Source organism: Pristiophorus japonicus, unplaced genomic scaffold (assembly GCF_044704955.1).
Source record: "Pristiophorus japonicus isolate sPriJap1 unplaced genomic scaffold, sPriJap1.hap1 HAP1_SCAFFOLD_141, whole genome shotgun sequence".
NCBI classification, from domain to species: Eukaryota; Metazoa; Chordata; class Chondrichthyes; family Pristiophoridae; genus Pristiophorus; species Pristiophorus japonicus.
This window is the reverse complement of record NW_027251082.1, coordinates 371,740-398,453: the sequence shown is the minus strand read 5'-3', so window position 1 is coordinate 398,453 and position 26,714 is coordinate 371,740. Positions and strand designations below refer to the sequence as shown.

General features: G+C 48.2%; 1 protein-coding gene across 1 annotated transcript in view; it reads left to right on the top strand.

Moving 5' to 3' along the window:
- Positions 1 to 2,825: 2,825 nt before the first annotated feature.
- The window catches only part of LOC139242647 (probable G-protein coupled receptor 139), a gene marked incomplete at its 5' end in the record, with an annotated part of 49,866 nt that continues 25,977 nt past the window's right edge, over positions 2,826 to 26,714 (top strand). The window contains 2 exons of the mRNA XM_070870450.1: positions 2,826 to 3,689; positions 4,348 to 4,428. Of these exons, the coding sequence (XP_070726551.1) occupies positions 2,826 to 3,689; positions 4,348 to 4,428 (945 nt within the window). The remainder of the gene's footprint in view (positions 3,690 to 4,347; positions 4,429 to 26,714) is intronic.

The window sequence follows — 26,714 nt, the reverse complement described above, 5'->3', positions numbered from 1 at the left end:
CTGTTAGTATATCTGGTACCTCACTGTTAGTGTATCTGGTACCTCACTGTTAGTGTATCTGGTACCTCACTATTAGTGTATCTGGTACCTCGCTGTTAGTGTATCTGGTACCTCGCTTTTAGTGTATCTGCTACCTCACTGTTAGTGTATCTGGTACCTCACTGTTAGTGTATCCGGTACCTCACTGTTAGTGTATCTGGTACCTCGCTTTTAGTGTATCTGGTACCTAACTGTTAGTGTCCCTGGTACCTCGCTGTTAGTGTATCTGGTACCTCACTGTTAGTGTATCTGGTACCTCACTGTTCGTGTGTCTGGTACCTCACTGTTAGTGTATCTGGTACCTCACTGTTAGTGTATCTGGTACCTCACTGTTAGTGTATCTGGTACCTCACTGTTAGTGTATCTGGTACATCACTGTTAGTGTATCTGGTACCTCACTGTTAGTGTATCTGGTACCTCACTGTTAGTGTATCTGGTACCTCACTGTTAGTGTATCTGGTACCTCGCTGTTAGTGTATCTGGTACCTCGCTGTTAGTGTATCTGTTACCTCGATGTTAGTGTATCTGGTAGCTCACTGTTAGTGTATCTGGTACCACACTGTTAGTGTATCTGGTACCTCACTGTTAGTGTATCTGGTACCTCACTGTTAGTGTATCTGGTACCTCACTGTTAGTGTATCTGGTACCTCACTGTTAGTGTCCCTGGTACCTCACTGTTAGTGTATCTGGTACCTCGCTGTTAGTGTATCTGGTACCTCGCTGTTAGTGTATCTGGTACCTCACTGTTAGTGTATCTGGGACCTCACTGTTAGTGTATCTGGGACCTCACTGTTAGTGTATCTGGTACCTCACTGTTAGTGTATCTGGGACCTCACTGTTAGTGTATCTGGTACCTCACTGTTAGTGTATCTGGTACCTCACTGTTAGTGTATCTGGTACCTCTCTCTTCGTGTCCCTGGGATCTCGCTGTTAGTGTATCTGGTACCTCACTACTGTCCATCACCGTGCTGTCGGCTATTGATTATGTTAATGGTATTGTGCCATCAAGATTCAAATGTTCTATATTGAACTCAAGCAAAGATATTGGATGAGACACTTTATTTACCGAATTTCAGAATCCTCGCTACACTGCACATTTGTATTAGATCAGAAGCAGATTTTCTGCGTTTCAGGAACTTGTCACCAAATGACGACAGGTGATTGACCTGAAGCGGTCACTGTGTTTCTCTCTCCTCAGATGCTGCCTGACCTGTTGATTATATCTCGGATTTTCTATTTTTATTTCAGACGTTCATCATCCACAGTATTTTGCTGTTGTGTTCACCGAATGCTCGCCATGTTTACTTACACACAGTGCGAAGAACAAATACTGACAGATCATACACACCTTCTTAAATCACTGAAATATCTCCTATTTTCTATGTTTCTCCTATTTTCGATATTTCTATAAAGGGCATCCAGGGGTATGAGGGAAAAGCGGGGTATGGTGCTGAGATAGAGGATCAGCCTTGATCATATTGAATGGTGGTGCAGACTCTAAGGGCCGAATGGCCCACTCCTGGTCCTATTTTCTATGTTTCCATGTTTCGAATCATTCAGTTCCAGCCAGTGCCTCATTTTCCACATTCTCCAGTTCTGCATTACTGCCACTGCTTCTGATGGTTGGAACAGATTTATCAGAGTCATTTTCATTCTCACTAAATGCTCATTCAGTCAGATTTCCAGACATTTATTTGCAATCTTTGTTTTGAGTTTACAATTGCCTCTCATGTATGTCTGCCACAGCTCAGTGGGTCTCTCAGTGAGAATCGGAGTAATTCTCTGTTGTACCCTGCTTTCATTCAGCATAAAGAATGTCAGCTGATTGTAACTGAAGTATTAATGATCAAACAATCCTTTGATATTTTTCCATCCAATATACTATGCACAAGTTGGAAAGCAACATATGAAAGAAAACAAGAATAACTCTTATCCATTTGTGTTCAGATACTTTACAGAAACATTGGGCAGCACTTTACCTGTGGAATAAGTCGTCCGATTTCGATGCTAAAACAAAGCATTTTGTTGGACATTCCCTGGTCAATGATAACCATTTATTTTATTCAGAGTCCATTCTTTGCCATGTTATTCAGAAATTCTTACTTTCAATGAACAACAATTTCAACAAAAAGGTGTAAAGCTCATTGTTCAATACACTTCCTGCAGCCCAGTTATCTTTCTAACTGCTGTACATTTGTATTTAATAACCTAACATCGTCATATTACCTTCATACATTTTAAGTAGAACCACTTGTAATTATTGCACGCCAAAATTGCAGTCGATGTTTATTTCTGTTACACTCACTTTCAGTTCTAATTAGAATCCAGATCCTCAGCAGGAGCAAGAATACAATGAGGGTCTCCCTCCCTCTCCCCCCATCACCGCCCCCTCCCACCAACACAGCAGCACAGAAGTGAATCTCACCGCTCTCGGTGCTGACTGATCCCGGGACACGAAGGCGTCCTGAGAGCTTCTTGACCCGTGTGTCCCTGTTACCTTGGGCAGTGTTGTTGTCTGCTGAGCTAAAGGTAGATCTATCATTTAATGTCTCATTGATCAAACATCTGTTCATTTCATGTTGTCTTTATCCCCATTTCATTTATTGATTCCTTATTATTTTTGCAATAAACCCTGCATTCATTTCCTCAGGTAGGAGAATTAGATTATATCATTTCATGTCACTAATGATTTGCAGATTGCAGACCGAATCCCATCAATCTTCTGCTCTTGCTCCCAGCCTGATGTTTAATTTAACTGGTTATTTCCTTTCCTCACAGTGAACTTAGTGACGATAATGATCCTGTCCCGGGGAAAGTGTGGACTCTCCAAATGTGTCACTCGTTACCTGGTGGCCATGGCAACAGCGGATCTACTGGTGGTGATCCTGGATCTGATACTGAGGCACATTCCGATTCGTTATGAGGAACAGTTTATTTTCGTGTATTCCATCCCCCTGTGTAATATCCACGCCGTCCTGCTCTATGCAGCCACAGACTGTTCTGTCTGGTTCACCGTCACTTTCACCTTCGATCGATTTGTGGCCATTTGTTGCCAGAAGCTGAAAACTAAATATAGCACCGAGAGAACGGCGGCTGTGGTTCTGGGAACAGTGACTGTGCTGAGCTGTTTAAAGAACATACCCTGGTATTTTATGTTCACAGGTTGGTATGTGCTTGGTAACAACCCCTGGTTTTGTGATCTGTATTACACTAATTATACATCACTGGGCTGGGCAGTATTCGAACTACTTCATTATATTCTAACCCCGTGTGTCCCATTTATTCTGATCCTGCTGCTCAATGCTCTCACTGTCAGACACATTTTAATGGCCAGCAGAGCTCGTAGGAGACTCCGGGGTCACAGCAGTGGGGAGAGTCCCAGAGACCCCGAGATGGAGAGTCGCAGGAAATCCATGATTTTATTGTTTGTTATCTCGGGGAATTTCATCTTGTTGTGGGCAATGTATATGGTGGCTCTTATGGAAAACCGGATTGGTTGGATTACACATACTGTATATACACCTATGTCTGTAACTGAACTGGGATACATGCTGCAGCAGCTGAGTTGCTGTACAAACACTGGGATTTACGCCGTGACACAGACTAAGTTCCGGGAGCAGTGGAACAATGTGCTGAAATATCCCTTTGTTGTAATTGTAAAATGCATTAAACGATAAGAAGCAGCAGAGACTTTACAGCCTCAGAACTCAATGCCACCAGATAATGGGGGGGAAATCCCGGTTGGGGGCTTCCTTCGGACAAATGCCTCCGACGGGAGGATATTTTACGTAAACCTTCGATTCCCATCCGAGACCTTCATTCCATGTGTAGCGTTAGGGAAATGGCCTTCCCCATACGTACAGTAAAGCTGGAGTCACATGGGCCTGAAGCACCAATCACGCTGCAGTATTCTCAGTGATAATAATGGCAACTCGCTTTTTCAGAGTTCCCAATATTATCAATGTGAATAAACACCTCAATATTGAAAAGCAACATAATAAATTAAAAAACACATCACATATTTAAAATTAATTGAAATTAAAGTCAATTAAATGTTTCGTTAAAAAAATGTTTTGGAATTTTTTTAACATGTTTCAATAAGGTTTAAAATAAATGATCCTTGGTGGAAAGGGTTTTTACTGTAAAAATATGTATTTCAGTTTATTTTTGATATGTTTTCGAACTCTTACACTGGTAAAAGTAATGTATCGACCTGCTTTTACCTGGTTTAAGAGTTTGAAGGACATTCTCTGGGCATGATTTGGGCAAATGACCCAATCTCACCCACACAAATGGTCTTCTCCCCAGGATTTGGAGAATCCATATGGAGAAATCTTTGACAGATCGGAAAAGCCGGTTTCCGGGGCATGTACACTTGGGCCTGACCTGGTGAGGCCGGAATTTAAGGCCCATTGTGTCCGAGCCACTCTCCCTCATGGTGAATATTATCACACTCACTCACACACTGTCTACACAGGGCTCCCAGGGCGGGGAGTGACGATCTGTCAGGATCCTCTGCAAGGTCAGCAGTGACCTGCAAAAGGATGGCACCCCCTAAAGTACCACCTAAAGTAGCTGGTCTCCCACCTGCACTAAGGTGGCGACATCCGTTGCCTAGACAATGGGGTAGTGTTCCTCAGGACCACTCCCTGCCTCACATATGGATGTCCTCACTCGCGCTCGGCACAGCATATACAGCTCTGGTACCCAGCACAAAGCTGGCGGCAGGATCTATTCCCATTGGTTGGTTGATGTCACTGACCTTCCCCTTCCCAGAAGTGAGGCCAGGTGAGTTACAGCGAGAGTCGAGGTCAGCAGCAGATAGAGGTTTGTTCACCAAAGCAGTGAGTGAGTGGCTAGGGGGAGCCACTCGGCCCGGCCCTGCACCAATCCCCACAACCCAGCATGGCAAGGAGGAGGTCCAACACCAGGTACGATGGCCGCTCCTGTCGGCCAGGCTTTACATCAGTGCCTGAATCTGACTGCAAGAGACCTACGTCTGTCTTCACTAATCGTTTTCTCTTCACATATCTGTGGAAGCTTTTGCAGTGAATAGGAGCACGATTAGCCCATTTAGCCCCTCGAGCCTGCTCTGCCATGCAAGATCATGGCAGGTGGAGGCTTGTAATAAATGCACCGAAAGAATCCTGGGCGATTTTAACCTACATATTGATTGGACAAAGCAAATTGGCCAGCGTAGCCCCGAGGAAGAGTTCATAGAGTGTATCCTGGATGGTTTCCTTGAACAGCATATTACGGATCCAACCAGCGAGCAGGCTATCTTAGATCTGGTGCAGTGAAATGAATGACCATAACATGGTTCAATTTGAAATTCTGTTGGGCGGTGAGTAAGTTAGTTCTCAAACCAGTGACCTAAGCTTAAATTATTGAGAAAACAAAGGTATGAGGGCAGAGTTGGCTAAAGTGGACTGGGAAAATAGATTAAAGTACGGGACGGTTGATGATCAGTGGCAGACATTTAAGGAGATATTTCTTAACTCGCAACTAAAATATATCCCAATTAGCAGGAAAGACTGTAAGAGAACGGATAACCATCCGTGCCTAACTAAGGAAATAAGGGATGGCATCACATTGAAAACAAGGGCCTGCAATGGGCCAAGATCAGTGGGAGACCAGAGGATTGGGAAACTTTTAAAAGCCAGCAAAGAACGAATACAAAATTGACAAAGAGCGGGAAGATCGAGTATGAAAGTAAACAAGCACAAAATATAAAAATACAGTAAGAGTTTCTACAGGTACATAACAAGGAAAAGAATGGCTAAAGTAAATGTTCCTCCCCTGGAGGATGAGACTGGGGAATGGTAGAGACATTCAACAAATATATTGTATCCGTCTTCACGGTAGAAGCCACTGAAACATCCCAATAGTGGATAAGCAAGGGGCTTTCGGGAGGTTGGAACTTCATACAATCACTATCGCTAATGAAGTAGTACTCAGTAAAATAATGGGACTAAAGGCGTACAAGTCCCCTGTGTCATGTATTTAACCATCTTGTAATGATTTGGTCATGTAACTGTAACTCATGCACACTGTACCTGTACCCTAGAAATGCACACCCTGACCACAGGGGGTCAACTTGCGGGAGACACTCCTCACCTGGGTTTCCAGGTATAAAAGGGCATGTCCCACCCAGGGTCAGTACTCCTTGGTCCTGGCAATAAAGGTGAAGGTCACAGAGTGACCGTGTCTGATATATCCATGCCTCGTGTGAGCTTGTAGTAAGGTGCAGGGACACTACATTTGGCGGTGAGAAACAGGAATCACCGAACCACGAGGATGGCCACTGGTGGCACAGAGGAACGTTACTGTGTGGGTGAGGATTGGGATGACTTCGTGGAAAGACTCCAGCAGAGCTTTGCCACAAAGGACTGGCTGGAAGAGACAGCGTCTAACAAGCGGAGGGCGCACCTACTGACCAGCTGTGGTCCACAGACGTATGCATCTACTGACCAGCTGTGGTCCACAGACGTAAGCATCTACTGACCAGCTGTGGTCCACAGACGTATGCATCTACTGACCAGCTGTGGTCCACAGACGTATGCATCTACTGACCAGCTGTGGTCCACAGACGTATGCATCTACTGACCAGCTGTGGTCCACAGACGTATGCGCTGATGAAAGACCTGCTCGCACCCCAAAAGCCGGCGGACAAGTCTTTTGAAGAGCTCAGCCAACTGATCAGTGAGCATCTCAAGCCGGCAAGTAGTGTACACATGGCCTACACCGGTTCTACTCTCACCGGCACCAAGAGGGACAAAATGTCTCGGACTTCGTGGCGGACCTGCAGTGCTTGGTCAGTTTCTGTAAGTTCTCTGATGCCTGCAGGGGGAGATATTAAGGGACTTTTGCCATCGAGGGCATTAATCATGCCGGCATTTCCAGGAAGCTCATAGAGACCAAGGACTTGACTTCAGAAGGGGCGGCGTTGAAAGCTCAGACCTTTATGGCAGGGGAAGAGGAGACCAAGCAAATTTACGCATGCAACCCTGGTCCCAACGTGGCGATGGACCAGGGAGTTAACATGGTGAAAACTGCTCGGGACCCCGCAGGCAGGCAAGGGCATTTCGAAACCGCCCAGGCAGCAACAGGCTCTAGGGTGGGCCTGCAACAAGGACAATGGAGAGGGGATCGGCAATTCATGCCATCTCGAGGAACAATGCGTCCCACGATAGGACCATTAACACCCACCATCAGAGTGCTTAGAAACAGCCAAATGGGCAATCAGAGGGGAATGCCGGGTAATAGTCCTTTTGTTAACCGCAATCTCAATCTCAGCTCATGCTGGAGATGTGGGGGGTAGACACACTGCAAGAAGCTGCAGGTTCCAGCAATATACCTGAAGGATTTGTAATGTCAGTGGACTCTTGGCCAGGATGTGCAAAAAGGCAGTAGCGAGGCTAATCTGCGAGACAGAGGAACCAGACGAGGGATCTGCAATGCAGGATGATGCCTGGGGTAAAGCCATGGATGCTGAAGTTCAGCGGGTTCACGTGGCTGACGTCCACAGCTCATACCCTAAATCGCTACCCATGATGATGCAAATCTTACTGAATGGCATCCCGGTGCACATGGAGCTGGATACGGGAGTGAGCCAGTCACTCATGAGCGCCCAACAATTTAAGAGACTATGGCCACACAGAGCTAGCAGGCCCAAACTGGAACGCATTGAGACGCAGCTACGGACTTACACCAAAGAGATCATCCCAGTGCTGGGCAATGCAAACTTGGTGGTAACATATAATGGATCACAGAACCGGCTGCCACTCTGGATCGTTCCGGGAAATGGCCCCGCGCTTTTGGGGAGGAGTTGGCTAGCTGAGATGAAATGGAAATGGGGGGATGTGCATGCCATTTCATCCGTGGAGCGAAGTTCATGCTCACAGGTCCTGCAAAAATTCAGGTCACTGTTTCAACCCGGTGTCGGAACGTTCAAGGGCCCTAAAGTAGTGATACACATCACTCCGGGCACCAGACCAGTGCACCACAAGGCCAGAGCGGTGCCGTATGTGATGCATAAAAATATTGATTGTGAATTGGACAGGCTGCTCAGAGAGGGCATAATTTCGGCCGTTGAATTCAGCGACTGGGCCAGTCCCATCGTTCCTGTGTTTAAAGCAGATGGCTCGGTCAGGATTTGTGGCAACTACAAGGCCACCATCAACCGAGTGTTGCTGCAAGACCAATACCCGCTCCCGAGAGCGGAGGACCTTTTTGCCACGCTGGCAGGTGGTAAGCTGTTCACGAAGCTGGACCTCACTTTGGCCGACATGACTCAGGAACAGACTGAAGAACCCAAGCTTCTGACCATCACGACACACAAGGGATTATTTGTCTACAACAGGTGTCCATTTGTCATTCGTTCGGCAGCAGCTATCTTTCAGAGAAACATGGAAAGTTTGCTCAAGTCCATCCCTGGAACGATTGTGTTCCAAGACGACATTCCCACAACGGGTCGAGACACCGAGGAACACCTCCACAACCTGGAGGAGATGCTAGGCCGATTGGACCGGGTAGGCTTGCAGCTGAAAAAGGACAAGTGTGTGTTTTTGACCACAGAGGTCGAGTTTTTGGGCAGGAGGGTTGCTGTACACGGGATCAGGCCCACTGAATCAAAAACTGAGGCGATTCACCGGGCACCCAGGCCTGGAAACACGTCGGAGCTGTGATCATTCCTGGGACTTTTGAACTATTTCGGGAACTTTCTGCCGAACTGAAGCACATTGTTGGAGCCGTTACACATGTTCCTGCGTAAAGGTTGTGAATGGTTTTGGGGGGACTGTCAAGAACGGGCTTTCAATAAGGCGAGGAACCTGCTGTGTTCCAACAAACTGTTGACTTTGTATGACGCCTGTAAAAAACTGGTTTTAACATGCGATGCGTCATCCTACGGGGTTGGGTGTGTGTTGCAGGGTAACGATGACGGCCAACTCCAACCAGTGGCTTACACCTCCAGGTCGCTCTCCCAGGCAGAGCGTGGATACGGCGCAGTCGAGAAGGAGGCACTCGCGTGTGTGTACGGTGTGAAAAAGATGCACCAGTACCTCTTCGGTAGACGGTTCGAGCTAGAGACGGACCACAAGCCGTTAACATCCCTGTTGTCCGACAGCAAGGCTGTCAATGCTAATGCATCAGCTCACATACAGCGATGGGCCCTCACGCTGGCTGCGTATGACTACACCATACGGCACCGGCCAGGCACCGTAAATTGCGCTGATGCACTCAGCGGGCTCCCACTGGCCACCACCGAGGGGACGTCGGAGCAGAGCGCTGAGATGGTCATGGCCGTTGAGGCTTTTCACACTGCGGGCTCCCCCATCACAGCCCGCCAGATCAAACTCTGGACCAACAGGGACCCCCTCCTATCCATGATAAAGAAATGTGTCCTGACTGGGGACTGGTGCCCGCACACAGGGTGTGCCCCGAGGAGATCAGACCGTTTCACAGACGGATGGATGAGCTCTCCATCCAAGCCAACTGCCTGTTATGGGGCAGCCGGGTAGTCATGCCCCAGAAAGGAAGGGAAGCGTTCATCAGGGAACTCCACAGCGAGCACCCTGGCATCGTGTTAATGAAGGCCATTGCCCGGTCACATGTGTGGTGGCCGGGGATTGACTCAGACCTGGAATACTGAGTTCACAGATGCACGACGTGTGCTCAGCTGGGCAATGCCCCCAGGAAGGCTCCACTCAGCCCGTGGCCCTGACCCACCAGCCCATGGTCACGTATTCACATCGACTATGTGGGCCCGTTCATGGGGAAAATGTTCCTGATCGTTGTCAATGCGTACTCGAAGTGGATCGAGTGCATCATATTAAACTCGTGCACGACATCCACCACCGTGGAGAGTCTGCGTATGGTTTTCGCGACCCACGGTTTGCCGGATATCCTGGTCAGCGACAATGGCCCGTGTTTTACCAGCCATGAGTTCCAGGAGTTTATGTCGGGCAATGGGATCAAGCACGTCCGGACAGCGCCTTTCAAGCCGGCCTCCCTATATTCAAATCTAAATTGTTGATATATACCGCAAAAAGCAAGGGACCCAGTACTGAGACCTGCAGAACCCCATTGGAAACATCCTTCCAGTCACAAAAACATCCATCAATCATTACCCTTTGTTTCCTACCTCCAAGCCAATTTTGGAGCCAACTTTCAATTATACATTCACCTGACTCCGACCGCAAGGGACCTACGTTTGTCTTCACTAATCTTTTTCTCTTCACATATCTATAGAAGCTTTTGCAGTCAGATTTTATGTTCCCGGCAAGCCTCTTCTCATACTCTATTTTCATCCCTCTTAATTAAACCCTTTGTCCTCCTCTGCTGAATTCTAAATTTCTCCCAGTCCTCAGGTTTGCTGCTTTTTCTGGCCAATTTCTATGCCTCTTCCTTAGATTTAACACTGTCCTTAATTTCCCGTGTTAGCCACGGTTGATCCACCTTTCCCGTTTTATTTTTACTCCAGACAGGGATGTGCAATTGTTGAAGTTCATCCATGTAATCTATAAATGTCTGGCATTGCCTATCCACTGTCAACCCTTTAAGTATAATTTGCCAGTCTATCCAAGCCAATCATCGAAGTTACCTTTCCTTAAGTTCAGGACCCTAGTCTCTGAATCAGCTATGTCACTCTCCATCTTAATAAAGAATTCTACCATATTATGGTCACTCTTCCCCAAGAGGCCTCGCACAACAAGTTTGCTAATTAATCCTCTCTCATTACACATCACCCAGTCTAGGATGGCCAGCTCTCTCGTTGGTTCCTCGACATATTGTTCTAGAAAACCATCCCTAATACACTCCAGGAAATCCTCCTCCATCGCATTGCTACCAGTTTAGTTAGCTCAATCAAGATGTAGATTAAAGTCGCATGATAACTGCTGTACCTTTATTGCATGCATCCCTAATTTCCTGTTTGATGCCATCCCCAAGCTCACTACTATTGTTTGGTGATCTGTACATAACTGCCACGAGCATTTTCTGCCCTTTGGTATTCCGCATCTCCACCCATACCGATTCCACATCATCCAGGCTAATGTCCCTTCTTACTATTGCGTTAATTTCCTCTTTAACCAGCAACGCTACCCTGCCTACTTTTAATTTCTGTCTATCCTTCCTGAATGCTGAATACCCCTGGATGTTGAGTTCCCAGCCTTGGTCACCCTGGAGCCATGTCTCTGTAATCCCAATTATATCATAATCGTTAATAGCTGCGTGCGCAGTTAATTCATCCACCTTATTACAACTACTCCTCGCATTGAGGCACAGAGCCTTCAGGCTTGTCTTTTTAACACCCTTTGTCCCTTTAGACTATTTCTGCAATGTCACCGCTTTAGATTTTTGCCTTGGGTTTCTCTGCCCTCCACTTTTACTATTCTCCTTTCCATCTTTTGCTTCTGCCCCCATTTTATTTCCCTCTGTCTTCCTGCATTGGTTCCCATCCCCCTGCCATATTAGTTTAACTCCTCCCCAACAGCACCAGCCAACACTCCCCCTCCGATATTGGTTCCGGTCCTGCCCAGGTGCAGACAGTCCGGTTTGTACTGGTCCCACCTCCCCCAGAACCGGTTCCAATGCCCCAGGAATTTGAATCCCTCCCTGCTGCACCACTGCTCAAGCCACGTATTCATCTGCGCTATCCTGCGATTCCTACTCTGACTAGCACATGGCACTGGTAGCAATCCTGAGATTACCACCTTTGAGGTCCTACTTTTTAATTTAACTCCTGGCTCCCTAAATTCAGCTTGTAGTACCTCATCCCACTTTTTACCTTTATCGTTGGTACCTGTATGTACCACGACAACTGGCTGTTCACACTTCCCCTCCAGTATGCCGACAGCTGCTCCGAGACATCCTTGACCCTTGCACCAGGGAGGCAACATACCATCCTCGAGTCTCGGTTGCAACCGCAGAAACACCTTTCTATCCCCCTTTGATGCATTTTGTGAATGCTAATAAGGAAAGGGTAAACACATTAAGTGGTAGGCCACTTAATAGTGCAGATGAACAAAGGGACCTTGGAGTGCTTGTCCACAGATCCATGAAAGTAGCAGGCCAGGAGGATAAGGTGGTTAAGAAGGCATATGGAATGCTTGCCTTTATTGGCCGAGACATAGAATATAAGAGCAGGGAGGTTATGCTTAAATTGTAAAGTACTTTGGTTAGGCCACAGCTGGAGTACTGCGTGCAGTTCTGGTTGCCATATTGCAGGAAGGATTTGATTGTACCTGAGAGGGTGCAGAGGAGATTTACTAGGATGCTACCTGGAATGGAGAATCTTAGTTATGAGGACAGATTGGATAGGCTGGGTTTGTTCTCATTGGAACAAGGAGGTTAAGGGGAGACCTCATCGATGTCAACAAAATATTTAGAGGCCTGGACATAGTGGATAGTAAGGGTCTATTTCCATTGGTGGAGGGGTCTATTACAAGGGGGCATAGTTTTAAGGTGGTAGGTGGAAGGTTTAGAGGGGATTTGAGGGGGGGTTCTTTACGCAGAGGGTTGTGGGGATCTGGAACTCGCTGCCTGGAAGATTGGTGGATGCAGAAACCCTCACCACTTTTAAGAGATGGTTGGATGGGCACTTAAAGTGCAGTAACCTGCAGGGTTACAGACCAAGAGCTGGTAATTGGGATTAGACTGGATGACCTTTTGTTGGACGGTGCAGATATAATGGTAAGTACTGCAGGGAATAGAATACGGCCAGGGTGATCTCCTGGACTAGTGTCGATCGCCTGGATGTGTTGGAGAGGAATTTTCCCAGATTTTTTCTCCCTAAATTGGCCTGGGATTTTATCTGGTTTTTGCCTCTCCCAGGAGATCACATGGCTCCGGTTGGGGTGGAGTGTAGAATGTTTCAGTATAAGGGGTGTCGCAGTTGTGTGAGGCGGACTGGTTGGGCTGGGTGCTCTTTGCCTTTCCGTCATTGTTCATAGGTTTATATATAACCTTCAGGGCTGCTGACCGAGGGCCGTGTGGCTCTTTGTCGGCCGGTGAGGACACGATGGGATGGAATGGCCTCCTTCTGTGCTGTAAATTTCTATGTTTCTATGTTGCTATGGAATTTTGGGTGAGAAGGGTGGACCCTGCAAGGGAACAGACTCTCTGGCTCCCAGGACAAATTGATCAAAGTGAATGATACCCATGGGAGCCAGCGCCAGATCCAGTCAATAAAGCGAACCATCTTGCCAGCTTCTGACTGGGGATTGTCGTTGGACTCAGCTATTGACTGGGTGAAGTCTCTGAGCCACACACCAGGCAGGTCCCAGAGACAATCCCCAGTCTGCACATACAAATGTACACCAAGACTGTCAGTAGATAAAGTCTGTCAGACAGAATAACCTGGCATGTTCCTGTCCCACCTCCCAGTCACACTATCTCTCGGAACATACAAAGAAACGTGGCCAATTCAGGAAAAGCCTCCGGGCAATTGCTCTCCAACTGCCTGAGGCTCCAGGGAGAGCACTGTTGCTCCGGTAACATCACAATCTAAAGTGTCCACTCACTCCCTGTAACTGGCAATGTCCTCTCAGAAACGTTTCAACTTCCCCTTTTAAAGGTCTGTAGTGAGCCCACACTCACCATATGAGCTCACACTCACTCTGAGTTCATGACCCTCCTGTCCTCCCTCAATCACTCCCTCCATGTAAATTCCTCCACCCATATTCACAGACAGCTCCTTGGCCTTGCAAGCTCTCGTTGCCTTGTTACTCCAACAGTGTCAATTACAGATGGGACCATCTCTGACCATTTCCTTGTATCGCTCTAGACCCACATGCCCCTTTCCCCAAGACAAACCTACTCCTTTCTGTATCTGCCCCTGGAATAAAACTCTCCCCAAACTCTCTTACAACTGCACTTATCAACTCAAAACGGTCCAACCTTTCGCCCTCTTTTAACAATGGCATTTCTGCAGTCACCGATCTGCTCAACCGGACCCTCAACACCACCTTTCATTCCCTAGTCCCTATTAAAAATAATACGCTCTCCAATGCTTGCTGTTACCCCTGGTACAACCCTCATCCCACTGCCCTGCTCTCTCCACATAGCCCTGTATCAATCCCCAAACTAATCCCACTGCCCCGCGCTCTTCACATAGCCCGGTATCAATCCCAAACTAATCCCACTGCCCCGCTCTCTCCACACAGCCCTGTATCAATCCCAAACTAATCCCACAGCCCCACCCTCTCCCCATAGCCCTGTATTAATCCCAAACTAATCCCACTGCCCCGCTCTCTCCCCACAGCCCTGCATCAATCCCAAACTAATCCCACTGCCCTGCTCTCTCCCCATAGCCCTGTATCAATCCCCAACGAATCGCACTGCCCCACTCTCTCCCCATAACTCTGTATCAATCCCCAAACTAATCCCACTGCCCTGCTCTCTCCCCTTAGCCTTGTATCAATCCCAAACTATTCCCACTGCCCCACTCTCTCCCCAAAGCCCTGTATCAATCCCAAACTAATCCCACTGGCCTGCTCTCTCCCCATAGCCCTGTATCAATCCCAAACTAATGCCACTGCCCCCCCCACTCTCTCCCCATAGCCCTGTATCAATCCCAAACTAATCCCATTGCCCCGCTCTCTCCCCATAGCCCTGTATCAATCCCAAACTAATCCCACTGCCCTGCTCTCTCCCCATAGCCGTGCATCAATCCCAAACTAATCCCACTGCCCCGCTCTCTCCCCATAGCCCTGTATCAATCCCAAACTAATCCCACTGCCCTGCTCTCTCCCCATAGCCGTGCATCAATCCCAAACTAATCCCACTGCCCCACCCTCTCTCCATAGCCCTGTATCAATCCCAAACTAATCCCACTGCCCCGCTCTCTCCCCATAGCCCTGTATCAATCCCAAACTAATCCCACTTTCCTGCTCTCTCCCCATAGCCCTGTATCAATCCCAAACTAATCCCACTGCCCCACTCTCTGCCCATAGCCCTGTATCAATCCCAAACTAATCCCACTGCCCCACTCTCTCCCCATAGCCCTGTATAAATCCCAAACTAATCCCACTGCCCTGCTCTCTCCCCATAGCCCTGTATCAATCCCAAAATAATCCCACTGCCCTGCTCTCTCCCCATAGCCCTGTATCAATCCCAAACTAATCCCACTGCCCCGACTTCCCATAGCCCTGTATCAATCCCAAACTAATCCCACTGCCCCACTCTCTGCCCATAGCCCTGTATCAATCCCAAACTAATCCCACTGCCCTGCTCTCTCCCCATGGCCCTGTATCAATCCCAAACTAATCCCACTGCCCTGCTCTCTCCCCATAGCCCTGTATCAATCCCAAACTAATCCCACTGCCCCACCCTCTCCCCATAGCCCTGTATCAATCCCAAACTAATCATCTTCCCTGCTCTTTCCCCATAGCCCTGTATCAATCCCAAACTAATCCCATTGCCCTGCTCTCTGCCCATAGCCCTGTATCAATCCCAAACTAATCCCACTGCCCTGCTCTCTCCCCATGGCCCTGTATCAATCCCAAACTAATCCCACTGCCCTGCTCTCTCCCCATAGCCCTGTATCAATCCCAAACTAATCCCACTGCCCCACCCTCTCCCCATAGCCCTGTATCAATCCCAAACTAATCATCTTCCCTGCTCTTTCCCCATAGCCCTGTATCAATCCCAAACTAATCCCATTGCCCTGCTCTCTCCCCATAGCCCTGTATCAATCCCAAACTAATCCCACTGCCCTGCTCTCTCCCCATAGCCCTGTATCAATCGCAAACTAATCCCACTGCCCCACCCTCTCCCCATAGCCCTGTATCAATCCCAAACTAATCCCACAGCCCTGCTCTTTCCCCATAGCCCTTTATCAATCCCAAACTAATCCCACTGCCCTGCTCTCTCCCCATAGCCCTGTATCAATCCCAAACTAATCCCACTGCCCCACCCTCTCCCCATAGCCCTGTATCAATCCCAAACTAATCCCACTGCCCTGCTCTCTCCCCATAGCCCTGTATCAATCCCAAACTAATCCCACTGCCCCGCTCTCTCCCCATAGCCCTGTATTAATCCCAAACTAATCTCACTGCCCCACTCTCTCCCCATAGCCCTGTATCAATCCCAAACTAATCCCACTGCCCTGCTCTCTCCCCATAGCCCTCTGTCGTTTCACAGATACTCTGAGTGAGATGGGTCTTCGAGACACCAGTCAGTGTACAGATGCACTATTTTGTCGATAAATGTGAGGTTATCCACTTTGTTTGCAAAAACAGGAAGGCAGAATATTATCTCAAGTTGACAGATTAGGAAAAGTGGAGGTGCAACGAGACCTGGGTGTCATGGTACATCAGTCATTGAAAGTTGGCATGCAGGTACAGCAGGCTGTGAAGAAGGCTCATTGGCATATTGGCCTTCATAGCGAGAGGATTTGAGTATAGGATCAGGGCGGTCATACTGCAGTTGTACAGAACCTTGGTGAGGCCTCATCTTGAATTCTGTGCACAGCTTTGCTCTCCTAATCTGAGGAAGGACATGCTTGCTATTAGAAACATCGAAACATAGAAAATAGGTGCAGGAGTAGGCCATTCGGCCCTTCGAGCCTGCACCACCATTCAATGAGTTCATCGCTGAACATGCAACTTCAGTACCCCCTTCCTGCTTTCTCGCCATACCTCTTGATCCCCCTAGTAGTAAGGACTACATTTAACTCCTTTTTGAATATATTTAGTGAATTGGCCTCAACAACTTTCTTTATAGAGAATTCCACAGGTTCACCACTCTCTGGGTGAAGAAGTTTCACCTCATCTCGGTCCTAAATGGCTTACCCCTTATCCTTAGACTGTGACCCCTGGTTCTGGACTTCCCCAACATTGGGAACATTCTTCCTGCATCTAACCTGTCTAAACCCGTCAGAATTTTAAATATTGCGATGAGAACCACTCTCATTCTTCTTAACTCCAGTGAATACAAGCCCAGCTGATCCAGTCTTTCTTGATAGGTCAGTCCCGCCATCCCGGGAATCAGTCTGGTGAACCTTCGCTGCACTCCCTCAATAGCAAGAATGTCCTTCCTCAAGATAGGAGACCAAAACTGCACACAATACTCCAGGTGTGGCCTCACCAAGGCCCTGTACAACTGAAGCAACACCTCTCTGCCCCTGTACTCAAATCCCCTCACTATGAAGGTCAACATGCCATTTGCTTTCTTAACCGCCTGCTGTACCTGCATGCCAACCTTCAATGACTGATGGACCATGACACCCAGGTCTCATTGCACCTGCCCTTTTCCTAATCTGTCACCATTCAGATAATAGTCTGTCTCTCTGTTTTTACCACCAAAGTGGATAACCTCACATGCATCCACATTATACTTCATCTGCCATGCATTTGCCCACTCACCTAACCTATCCAAGTCACTCTGCAGCCTCATAGCATCCTCCTCGCAGCTCACACTGCCACCCAACTTAGTGTAATCTGCAAATTTGGAGATACTACATTTAATCCTCTCGTCTAAATCATTAATGTACAGTGTAAACAGCTGGGGGCCCAGCACAGAATCGTGTGATACCCTACTAGTCACTGCCTGCCATTGTAAAAAGTACCCATTTATTCCTACTCTTTGCTTCCTGTCTGACAACCAGTTCTCAATCCACGTCAGCACACTACCCCCAATCCCATGTGCTTTAACTTTGCACATTAATCTCTTGTGTGGGACCTTGTCGAAAGCCTTTTGAAAGTCCAAATACACCACATCAACTGGTTCTCCCTTGTCTACTGTGCTGGAAACATCCTCAAAAAATTCCAGAAGATTTGTCAAGCATGATTTCCCTTTCACAAATCCATGCTGACTTGGACCTAGCATGTCACCTCTTTCCAAATGCGCTGCTATGACATCCTTAATAATTGATACCATCATTTTACCCACTACTGAGGTCAGGCTGACCGGTCGATAATTCACTGCTTTCTATGTCCCTCCTTTTTTAAAAAGTGGGGTTACATTGGCTTCCCTCCACTCCATAGGAACTGATCCAGAGTCAGTGGAATGTTGGAAAATGACTGTCAATGAGCGAATGCAGCGAAGGTTCACCAGACAAATTCCCGGGATGGCAGGACTGACATATGAGGAGAGACTGGATCGACTGGGCCTGTATTCACTGGAGTTTAGAAGGATGAGAGGGGATCTCATACAAACATAAAATTCTGATGGGATTGGACAGGTTAGATGCAGAAAAAATGTTCCTGATTTTGGGGAACCAGGGGTCAGTCTAGAGATAAGGGGTAAGCCATGTAGGACCGAGATGAGGAAACATAGAAACATAGAAATATAGAAAATAGGTGCAGGAGTAGGCCATTCAGCCCTTCGAGCCTGCACCGCCATTCAATGAGTTCATGGCTGAACATGAAACTTCCGTACCCCCTTCCTGCTTTCTCGCCATAAACCTTGATCCCCCGAGTAGTAAGGACTTCATCTAACTCCCTTTTGAATATATTTAGTGAATTGGCCTCAACTACTTTCTGTGGTAGAGAATTCCACAAGTTCACCAGTCTCTGGGTGAAGAAGTTTCTCATCATCTCGGTCCTAAATGGCTTACCCCTTATCCTTAGACTATGACCCCTGGTTCTGGACTTCCCCAACATTGGGAACATTCTTCCTGCATCGAACCTGTCTAAACCTGTCAGAATTTTAAACGTTTCCATGAGGTCCCCTCTCATTCTTCTGAACTCCAGTGAATACAAGCCCAGTTGATCCAGTCTTTCTTGATAGGTCAGTCCTGCCATCCCGGGAATCAGTCTGGTGAATCTTCGCTGCACTCCCTCAATAGCAAGAATGTCCTTCCTCAAGTTAGGAGACCAAAACTGTACACAATACTCCAGGTGTAACCTCACCAAGGCCCTGTACAACTGTAGCAACACCTCCCTGCCCCTGTACTCAAATCCCCTCGCTATGAAGGCCAACATGCCATTTGCTTTCTTAACCGCCTGCTGTACCTGCATGCCAACCTTCAATGACTGATGTACCATGACACCCAGGTCTCGTTGCACCTCCCCTTTTCCTAATCTGTCACCATTCAGATAATAGTCTGTCTCTCTGTTTTTACCACCAAAGTGGATAACCTCACATTTATCCACATTATACTTCATCTGCCATGCATTTGCCCACTCACCTAACATATCCAAGTCACTCTGCAGCCTCATAGCATCCTCCTCGCAGCTCACACTGCCACCCAACTTAGTGTCATCCGCAAATTTGGAGATACTACATTTAATCCCCTCGTCTAAATCATTAATGTACAGTGTAAACAGCTGGGGCCCCAGCACAGAACCTTGCGATACCCCACTAGTCACTGCCTGCCATTCTGAAAAGTCGCCATTTACTCCTACTCTTTGCTTCCTGTCTGACAACTAGTTCTCAATCCACGTCAGCACACTACCCCCAATCCCATGTGCTTTAACTTTGCACATTAATCTCTTGTGTGGGACCTTGTCGAAAGCCTTCTGAAAGTCCAAATATACCACATCAACTGGTTCTCCTTTGTCCACTTTACTGGAACCATCCTCAAAAAATTCCAGAAGATTTGTCAAGCATGATTTCCCTTTCACAAATCCATGCTGACTTGGACCTATCATGTCACCATTTTCCAAATGCGCTGCTATGACATCCTTAATGATTGATTCCATCATTTTACCCACTACTGAGGTCAGGCTGACCGGTCTATAATTCCCTGTTTTCTCTCTCCCTCCTTTTTTAAAAAGTGGGGTTACATTGGCTACCCTCCACTCCATAGGAACTGCTCCGGAGTAAATGGAATGTTGGAAAATGACTGTCAATGCATCCACTATTTCCAAGGCCACCTCCTTAAGTACTCTGGGATGCAGTCCATCAGGCCCTGGGGATTTATCGGCCTTCAATCCCATCAATTTCCCCAACACAATTTCCCGACTAATAAAGATTTCCCTCAGTTCCTCCTCCTTACTAGACCCTCTGACCCCTTTTGTATCCGGAAGGTTGTTTGTGTCCTCCTCAGTGAATACCGAACCAAAGTACTTGTTCAATTGGTCTGCCATTTCTTTGTTCCCCGTTATGACTTCCCCTGATTCTGACTGCAGGGGACCTACGTTTGTCTTTACTAACCTTTTTCACTTTACATACCTATAGAAACTTTTGCAATCCGTCTTAATGTTCCCTGCAAGCTTCTTCTCGTACTCCATTTTCCCTGCCCTAATCAAACCCTTTGTCCTCCTCTGCTGAGTTCTAAATTTCTCCCAGTCCCCGGGTTCGCTGCTATATCTGACCAATTTGTATGCCACTTCCTTGGCTTTAATACTATCCCTGATTTCCCTTGATAGCCACGGTTGAGCCACTTTTCCTTTTTTATTTTTACGCCAGACAGGAATGTACAATTGTTGTAGTTCATCCATGCGGTCTCTAAATGTCTGCCATTGCCCATCCACAGTCAACCCCCTAAATATCATTCGCAAATCTATCCTAGCCAATTCACACCTCATACCTTCAAAGTTAGCCTTCTTTAAGTTCTGGACCATGGTCTCTGAATTAACTGTTTCATTCTCCATCCTAATGCAGAATTCCACCATATTATGGTCACTCTTCCCCAAGAGGCTTCGCACAATGAGATTGCTAATTAATCCTCTCTCATTACACAACACCCAGTCTAAGATGGCCTCCCCCCTAGTTGGTTCCTTAACATATTGGTCTAGAAAACCATCCCTTATGCACTCCAGGAAATCCTCCTCCACCGTATTGCTTCCAGTTTGGCTAGCCCAATCTATGTGCATATTAAAGTCACCTATTATAACTGCTACACCTTTATTGCATGCACCCCTAATTTCCTGTTTGATGCCCTCCCCAACATCCCTACTACTGTTTGGAGGTCTGTACACAACTCCCACTATCGTTTTTTGCCCTTTGGTATTCTGCAGCTCTACCCATATAGATTCCACATCATCCAAGCTGATGTCTTTCCTAACTATTGCATTAATCTCCTCCTTAACCAGCAATGCTACACCACCTCCTTTTCCTTTTATTCTATCCTTCCTGAATGTTGAATGTTGAATAACCCTGGATGTTGAGTTCCCAGCCCTGATCATCCTGGAGCCACGTCTCCGTAATCCGAAATCCCTTCTTCACTCAGTTCTCTACCACAGAATGTTGGTGAGGTCAGTTCATTAGATAGATTCAAAAGGGAGGTGGATGTGGCCCTAATGGCTAAAGGGATCGAGGGGGATGCTGAGAATGCAGGAATGGGGTACTGAAGATGAAAGATCAGCCATGATCATATTGAATGGTGGTGCAGGATCGAAGGGCCGAATGTCAGAAACCTGCACCTATTTTCTATGTTTCTATGTTTCTATGTCCCCGAGAGAGAGGGACTGAGAGACAGTAGTCAGTGTACAGGTATCTCCCTGAGGGAGAGGGACGGAGAGATACCAGTCAGTGTACAGATATCTCCATGACTGAGAGGGACTGAGAGATACCAGTCAGTGTACAGATATCTCCCTGAGAGAGAGGAACTGAGAGACACCAGTCAGTGTACAGGTATCTCCCTGAGAGAGAGGGACTGAGAGACAACAGTCAGTGTACAGATATCTCCCTAAGGGAGAGGGGATTGAGAGATACCAGTCAGTGTACAGATATCTCCCTGAGGGAGAGGGACTGAGAGATACCAGTCAGTGTACAGATATCTCCCTGAGGGAGAGGGACTAAAAGACACCAGTCAGTGTACAGATATCTCCCTGAGGGAGAGGGACGGAGAGATACCAGTCAGTGTACAGATATCTCCCTGAGGGAGAGGAGACTGAGAGACAGCAGTCAGTGCACAGATATCTCCCCGAGGGAGAGGGACTGAGAGACAGCAGTCAATGTAAAGATATCTCCCCGAAGGAGAGGGACTGAGAGACAGCAGTCAGTGTACAGATATCTCCCTGAGTGAGTGGCACTGAGAGATACCAGTCAGTGTACAGATTTCCCTGAGGGAGAGGGACTGAGAGACACCAGTCAGTGTACAGATATCTCCCTGAGGGGGAGGGACTGAGAGATACCAGTCAGTGTACAGATATCTCCCTGAGGCAGAGGGGACTGAGAGACACCAGTCAGTGTACAGATATCTCCCTAAGTGAGAGGTGACTCAGAAACACCAGTCAGTGTACAGATATCTCCCTGAGTGAGAGGGGACTCAGAAACACCAGTCAGTGTACAGATATCTCCCTGAGTGAGTGGCACTGAGAGATACCAGTCAGTGTACAGATTTCCCTGAGGGAGAGGGACTGAGAGACAGTGTCACTGCACAGATATCTCCCTGAGGGAGAGGGGACTGAGAGACACCAGTCAGTGTACAGATATCTCCCTGAGGGAGAGGGACTGAGAGATACCAGTCAGTGTACAAATATCTCCATGAGGGAGAGGGGACTGAGAGACACCAGTCAGTGTACAGATATCTCCCTGAGGGAGAGGGGACTGAGAGACACCAGTCAGTGTACAGATATCTCCCTGAATGAGAGGTGACTCAGAAAAACCAGTCAGTGTACAGATATCTCCCTGAGGGGGAGGGACTGAGAGATACCAGTCAGTGTACAGATTTCCCTGAGGGAGAGGGACTGAGAGACAGTGTCACTGCACAGATATCTCCCTGAGGGAGAGGGACTGAGAGACACAAGTCAGTGTACAGATATCTCCCTGAGGGAGAGGGACTGAGTGACACCAGTCAGTGTACAGATATTTCCCTGAGGGAGAAGGGACTGAGAGACACCAGTCAGTGTGCAGATATTTCCCTGAGGGAGAGGGGACTGAGAGACACCAGTCAGTGTACAGATATCTCCCTGAGGGAGAGGGACTGAGATACACCAGTCAGTGTACAGATATTTCCCTGAGGGAGAGGGGACTGAGAGACACCAGTCAGTGTACAGATATTTCCCTGAGGGAGAGGGATTGAGAGACACCAGTCAGTGTACAGATATTTCCCTGAGGAAGAGGGACTGAGATACACCAGTCAGTGTACAGGTATCTCACTGAGAGAGAGGGACTGAGAGACAACAGTCAGTGTACAGGTATCTCCCTGAGGGAGAGGGACTGAGAGACACCAGTCCGTGTACAGGTATCTCCCTGAGAGAGAGGAACTGAGAGACACCAGTCAGTGTACAGGTATCTCCCTGAGAGAGAGGGACTGAGAGACAACAGTCAGTGTACAGATATCTCCCTGAGGGAGAGGGGACTGAGAGATACCAGTCAGTGAACAGATATCTCCCTGAGGGAGAGGGACTGAGAGATACCAGTCAGTGTACAGATATCTCCCTGAGGGAGAGGGACTGAAAGACACCAGTCAGTGTACAGATATCTCCCTGAGGGAGAGGGACTGAGAGATACCAGTCAGTGTACAGATATCTCCCTGAGGGAGAGGAGACTGAGAGACAGCAGTCAGTGCACAGATATCTCCCCGAGGGAGAGGGACTGAGAGACAGCAGTCAATGTAAAGATATCTCCCCGAAGGAGAAGGACTGAGAGACAGCAGTCAGTGTACAGATATCTCCCTGAGTGAGTGGCACTGAGAGATACCAGTCAGTGTACAGATTTCCCTGAGGGAGAGGGAGTGAGAGACACCAGTCAGTGTACAGATATCTCCCAGAGGGAGAGGGACTGAGAGACACCAGTCAGTGTACAGATATCTCCCTGAGGGAGAGGGACTGAGAGATACCATTCAGTGTACAGGTATCTCCCTGAGGGAGAGGGACTGAGAGACACCAGTCAGTGTACAGATATCTCCCTGAGGAAGAGGGATTGAGAGACAGCAGTCAGTGTACAGGTATCTCCCTGAGGGAGAGGGACTGAGAGATACCAGTCAGTGTACAGATATCTCTCTGAGTGAGAGGGGACTCAGAAACACCAGTCAGTGTACAGATATCTCCCTGAGGGGGAGGGACTGAGAGATACCAGTCAGTGTACAGATATCTCCCTGAGGCACAGGGGACTGAGAGACACCAGTCAGTGTACAGATATCTCCCTGAGTGAGAGGGGACTCAGAAACACCAGTCAGTGTACAGATATCTCCCTGAGTGAGTGGCACTGAGAGATACCAGTCAGTGTACAGATTTCCCTGAGGGAGAGGGACTGAGAGACAGTGTCACTGCACAGATATCTCCCTGAGGGAGAGGGGACTGAGAGACACCAGTCAGTGTACAGATATCTCCCTGAGGGAGAGGGGACTGAGAGACACCAGTCTGTGCACAGATATCTCCCTGAGGGAGAGGGGACTGAGAGACACCAGTCAGTGTACAGATATCTCCCTGAGGGAGAGGGATTGAGAGACACCAGTCAGTGTACAGATATTTCCCTGAGGAAGAGGGACTGAGAGACACCAGTCAGTGTACAGGTATCTCACTGAGAGAGAGGGACTGAGAGACAACAGTCAGTGTACAGGTATCTCCCTGAGGGAGAGGGACTGAGAGACACCAGTCCGTGTACAGGTATCTCCCTGAAAGAGAGGAACTGAGAGACACCAGTCAGTGTACAGGTATCTCCCTGAGAGAGAGGGACTGAGAGACAACAGTCAGTGTACAGATATCTCCCTGAGGGAGAGGGGACTGAGAGATACCAGTCAGTGTACAGATATCTCCCTGAGGGAGAGGGACTGAGAGATACCAGTCAGTGTACAGATATCTCCCTGAGGGAGAGGGACTGAAAGACACCAGTCAGTGTACAGATATCTCCCTGAGGGAGAGGGACGGAGAGATACCAGTCAGTGTACAGATATCTCCCTGAGGGAGAGGAGACTGAGAGACAGCAGTCAGTGCACAGATATCTCCCCGAGGGAGAGGGACTGAGAGACAGCAGTCAATGTAAAGATATCTCCCCGAAGGAGAGGGACTGAGAGACAGCAGTCAGTGTACAGATATCTCCCTGAGTGAGTGGCACTGAGAGATACCAGTCAGTGTACAGATTTCCCTGAGGGAGAGGGAGTGAGAGACACCAGTCAGTGTACAGATATCTCCCAGAGGGAGAGGGACTGAGAGACACCAGTCAGTGTACAGATATCTCCCTGAGGGAGAGGGACTGAGAGATACCATTCAGTGTACAGGTACTCCCTGAGGGAGAGGGACTGAGAGACACCAGTCAGTGTACAGATATCTCCCTGAGGAAGAGGGACTGAGAGACAGCAGTCAGTGTACAGGTATCTCCCTGAGGGAGAGGGACTGAGAGATACCAGTCAGTGTACAGATATCTCTCGGAGTGAGAGGGGACTCAGAAACACCAGTCAGTGTACAGATATCTCCCTGAGGGGGAGGGACTGAGAGATACCAGTCAGTGTACAGATATCTCCCTGAGGCACAGGGGACTGAGAGACACCAGTCAGTGTACAGATATCTCCCTGAGTGAGAGGGGACTCAGAAACACCAGTCAGTGTACAGATATCTCCCTGAGTGAGAGGGGACTCAGAAACACCAGACAGTGTACAGATATCTCCCTGAGTGAGTGGCACTGAGAGATACCAGTCAGTGTACAGATTTCCCTGAGGGAGAGGGACTGAGAGACAGTGTCACTGCACAGATATCTCCCTGAGGGAGAGGGGACTGAGAGACACCAGTCAGTGTACAGATATCTCCCTGAGGGAGAGGGGACTGAGAGACACCAGTCTGTGCACAGATATCTCCCTGAGGGAGAGGGGACTGAGAGACACCAGTCAGTGTACAGATATCTCCCTGAGTGAGAGGTGGCTCAGAAAATCAGTCAGTGTACAGATATCTCCCTGAGGGGGAGGGACTGAGAGATACCAGTCAGTGTACAGATTTCCCTGAGGGAGAGGGACTGAGAGACAGTGTCACTGCACAGATATCTCCCTGAGGGAGAGGGACTAGGAGACACCAGTCAGTGTGCAGATATCTCCCTGAGGGAGAGGGACTGAGAGACACCAGTCATTGTACAGATATCTCCCTGAGGGAGAGTGACTGAGAGACACAAGTCATGTCCAGATATCTCCCTGAGGGAGAGGGACTGAGAGACACCAGTCAGTGTACAGATATCTCCCTGAGGGAGAGGGACTGAGTGACACCAGTCAGTGTACAGATATTTCCCTGAGGGAGAAGGGACTGAGAGACACCAGTCAGTGTGCAGATATTTCCCTGAGGGAGAGGGGACTGAGAGAGACACCAGTCAGTGTACAGATATCTCCCTGAGGGAGAGGGACTGAGAGACACCAGTCAGTGTACAGATATTTCCCTGAGGGAGAGGGGACTGAGAGACACCAGTCAGTGTACAGATATTTCCCTGAGGGAGAGGGATTGAGAGGCACCAGTCAGTGTACAGATATTTCCCTGAGGAAGAGGGACTGAGAGACACCAGTCAGTGTACAGGTATCTCCCTGAGAGAGAGGGACTGAGAGACAACAGTCAGTGTACAGGTATCTCCCTGAGGGAGAGGGACTGAGAGAAACCAGTCCGTGTACAGGTATCTCCCTGAGAGACAGAAACTGAGAGACACCAGTCAGTGTACAGGTATCTCCCTGAGAGAGAGGGACTGAGAGACAACAGTCAGTGTACAGATATCTCCCTGAGGGAGAGGGGACTGAGAGATACCAGTCAGTGTACAGATTTCCCTGAGGGAGAGGGACTGAGAGACAGTGTCACTGCACAGATATCTCCCTGAGGGAGAGGGACTAGGAGACACCAGTCAGTGTGCAGATATCTCCCTGAGGGAGAGGG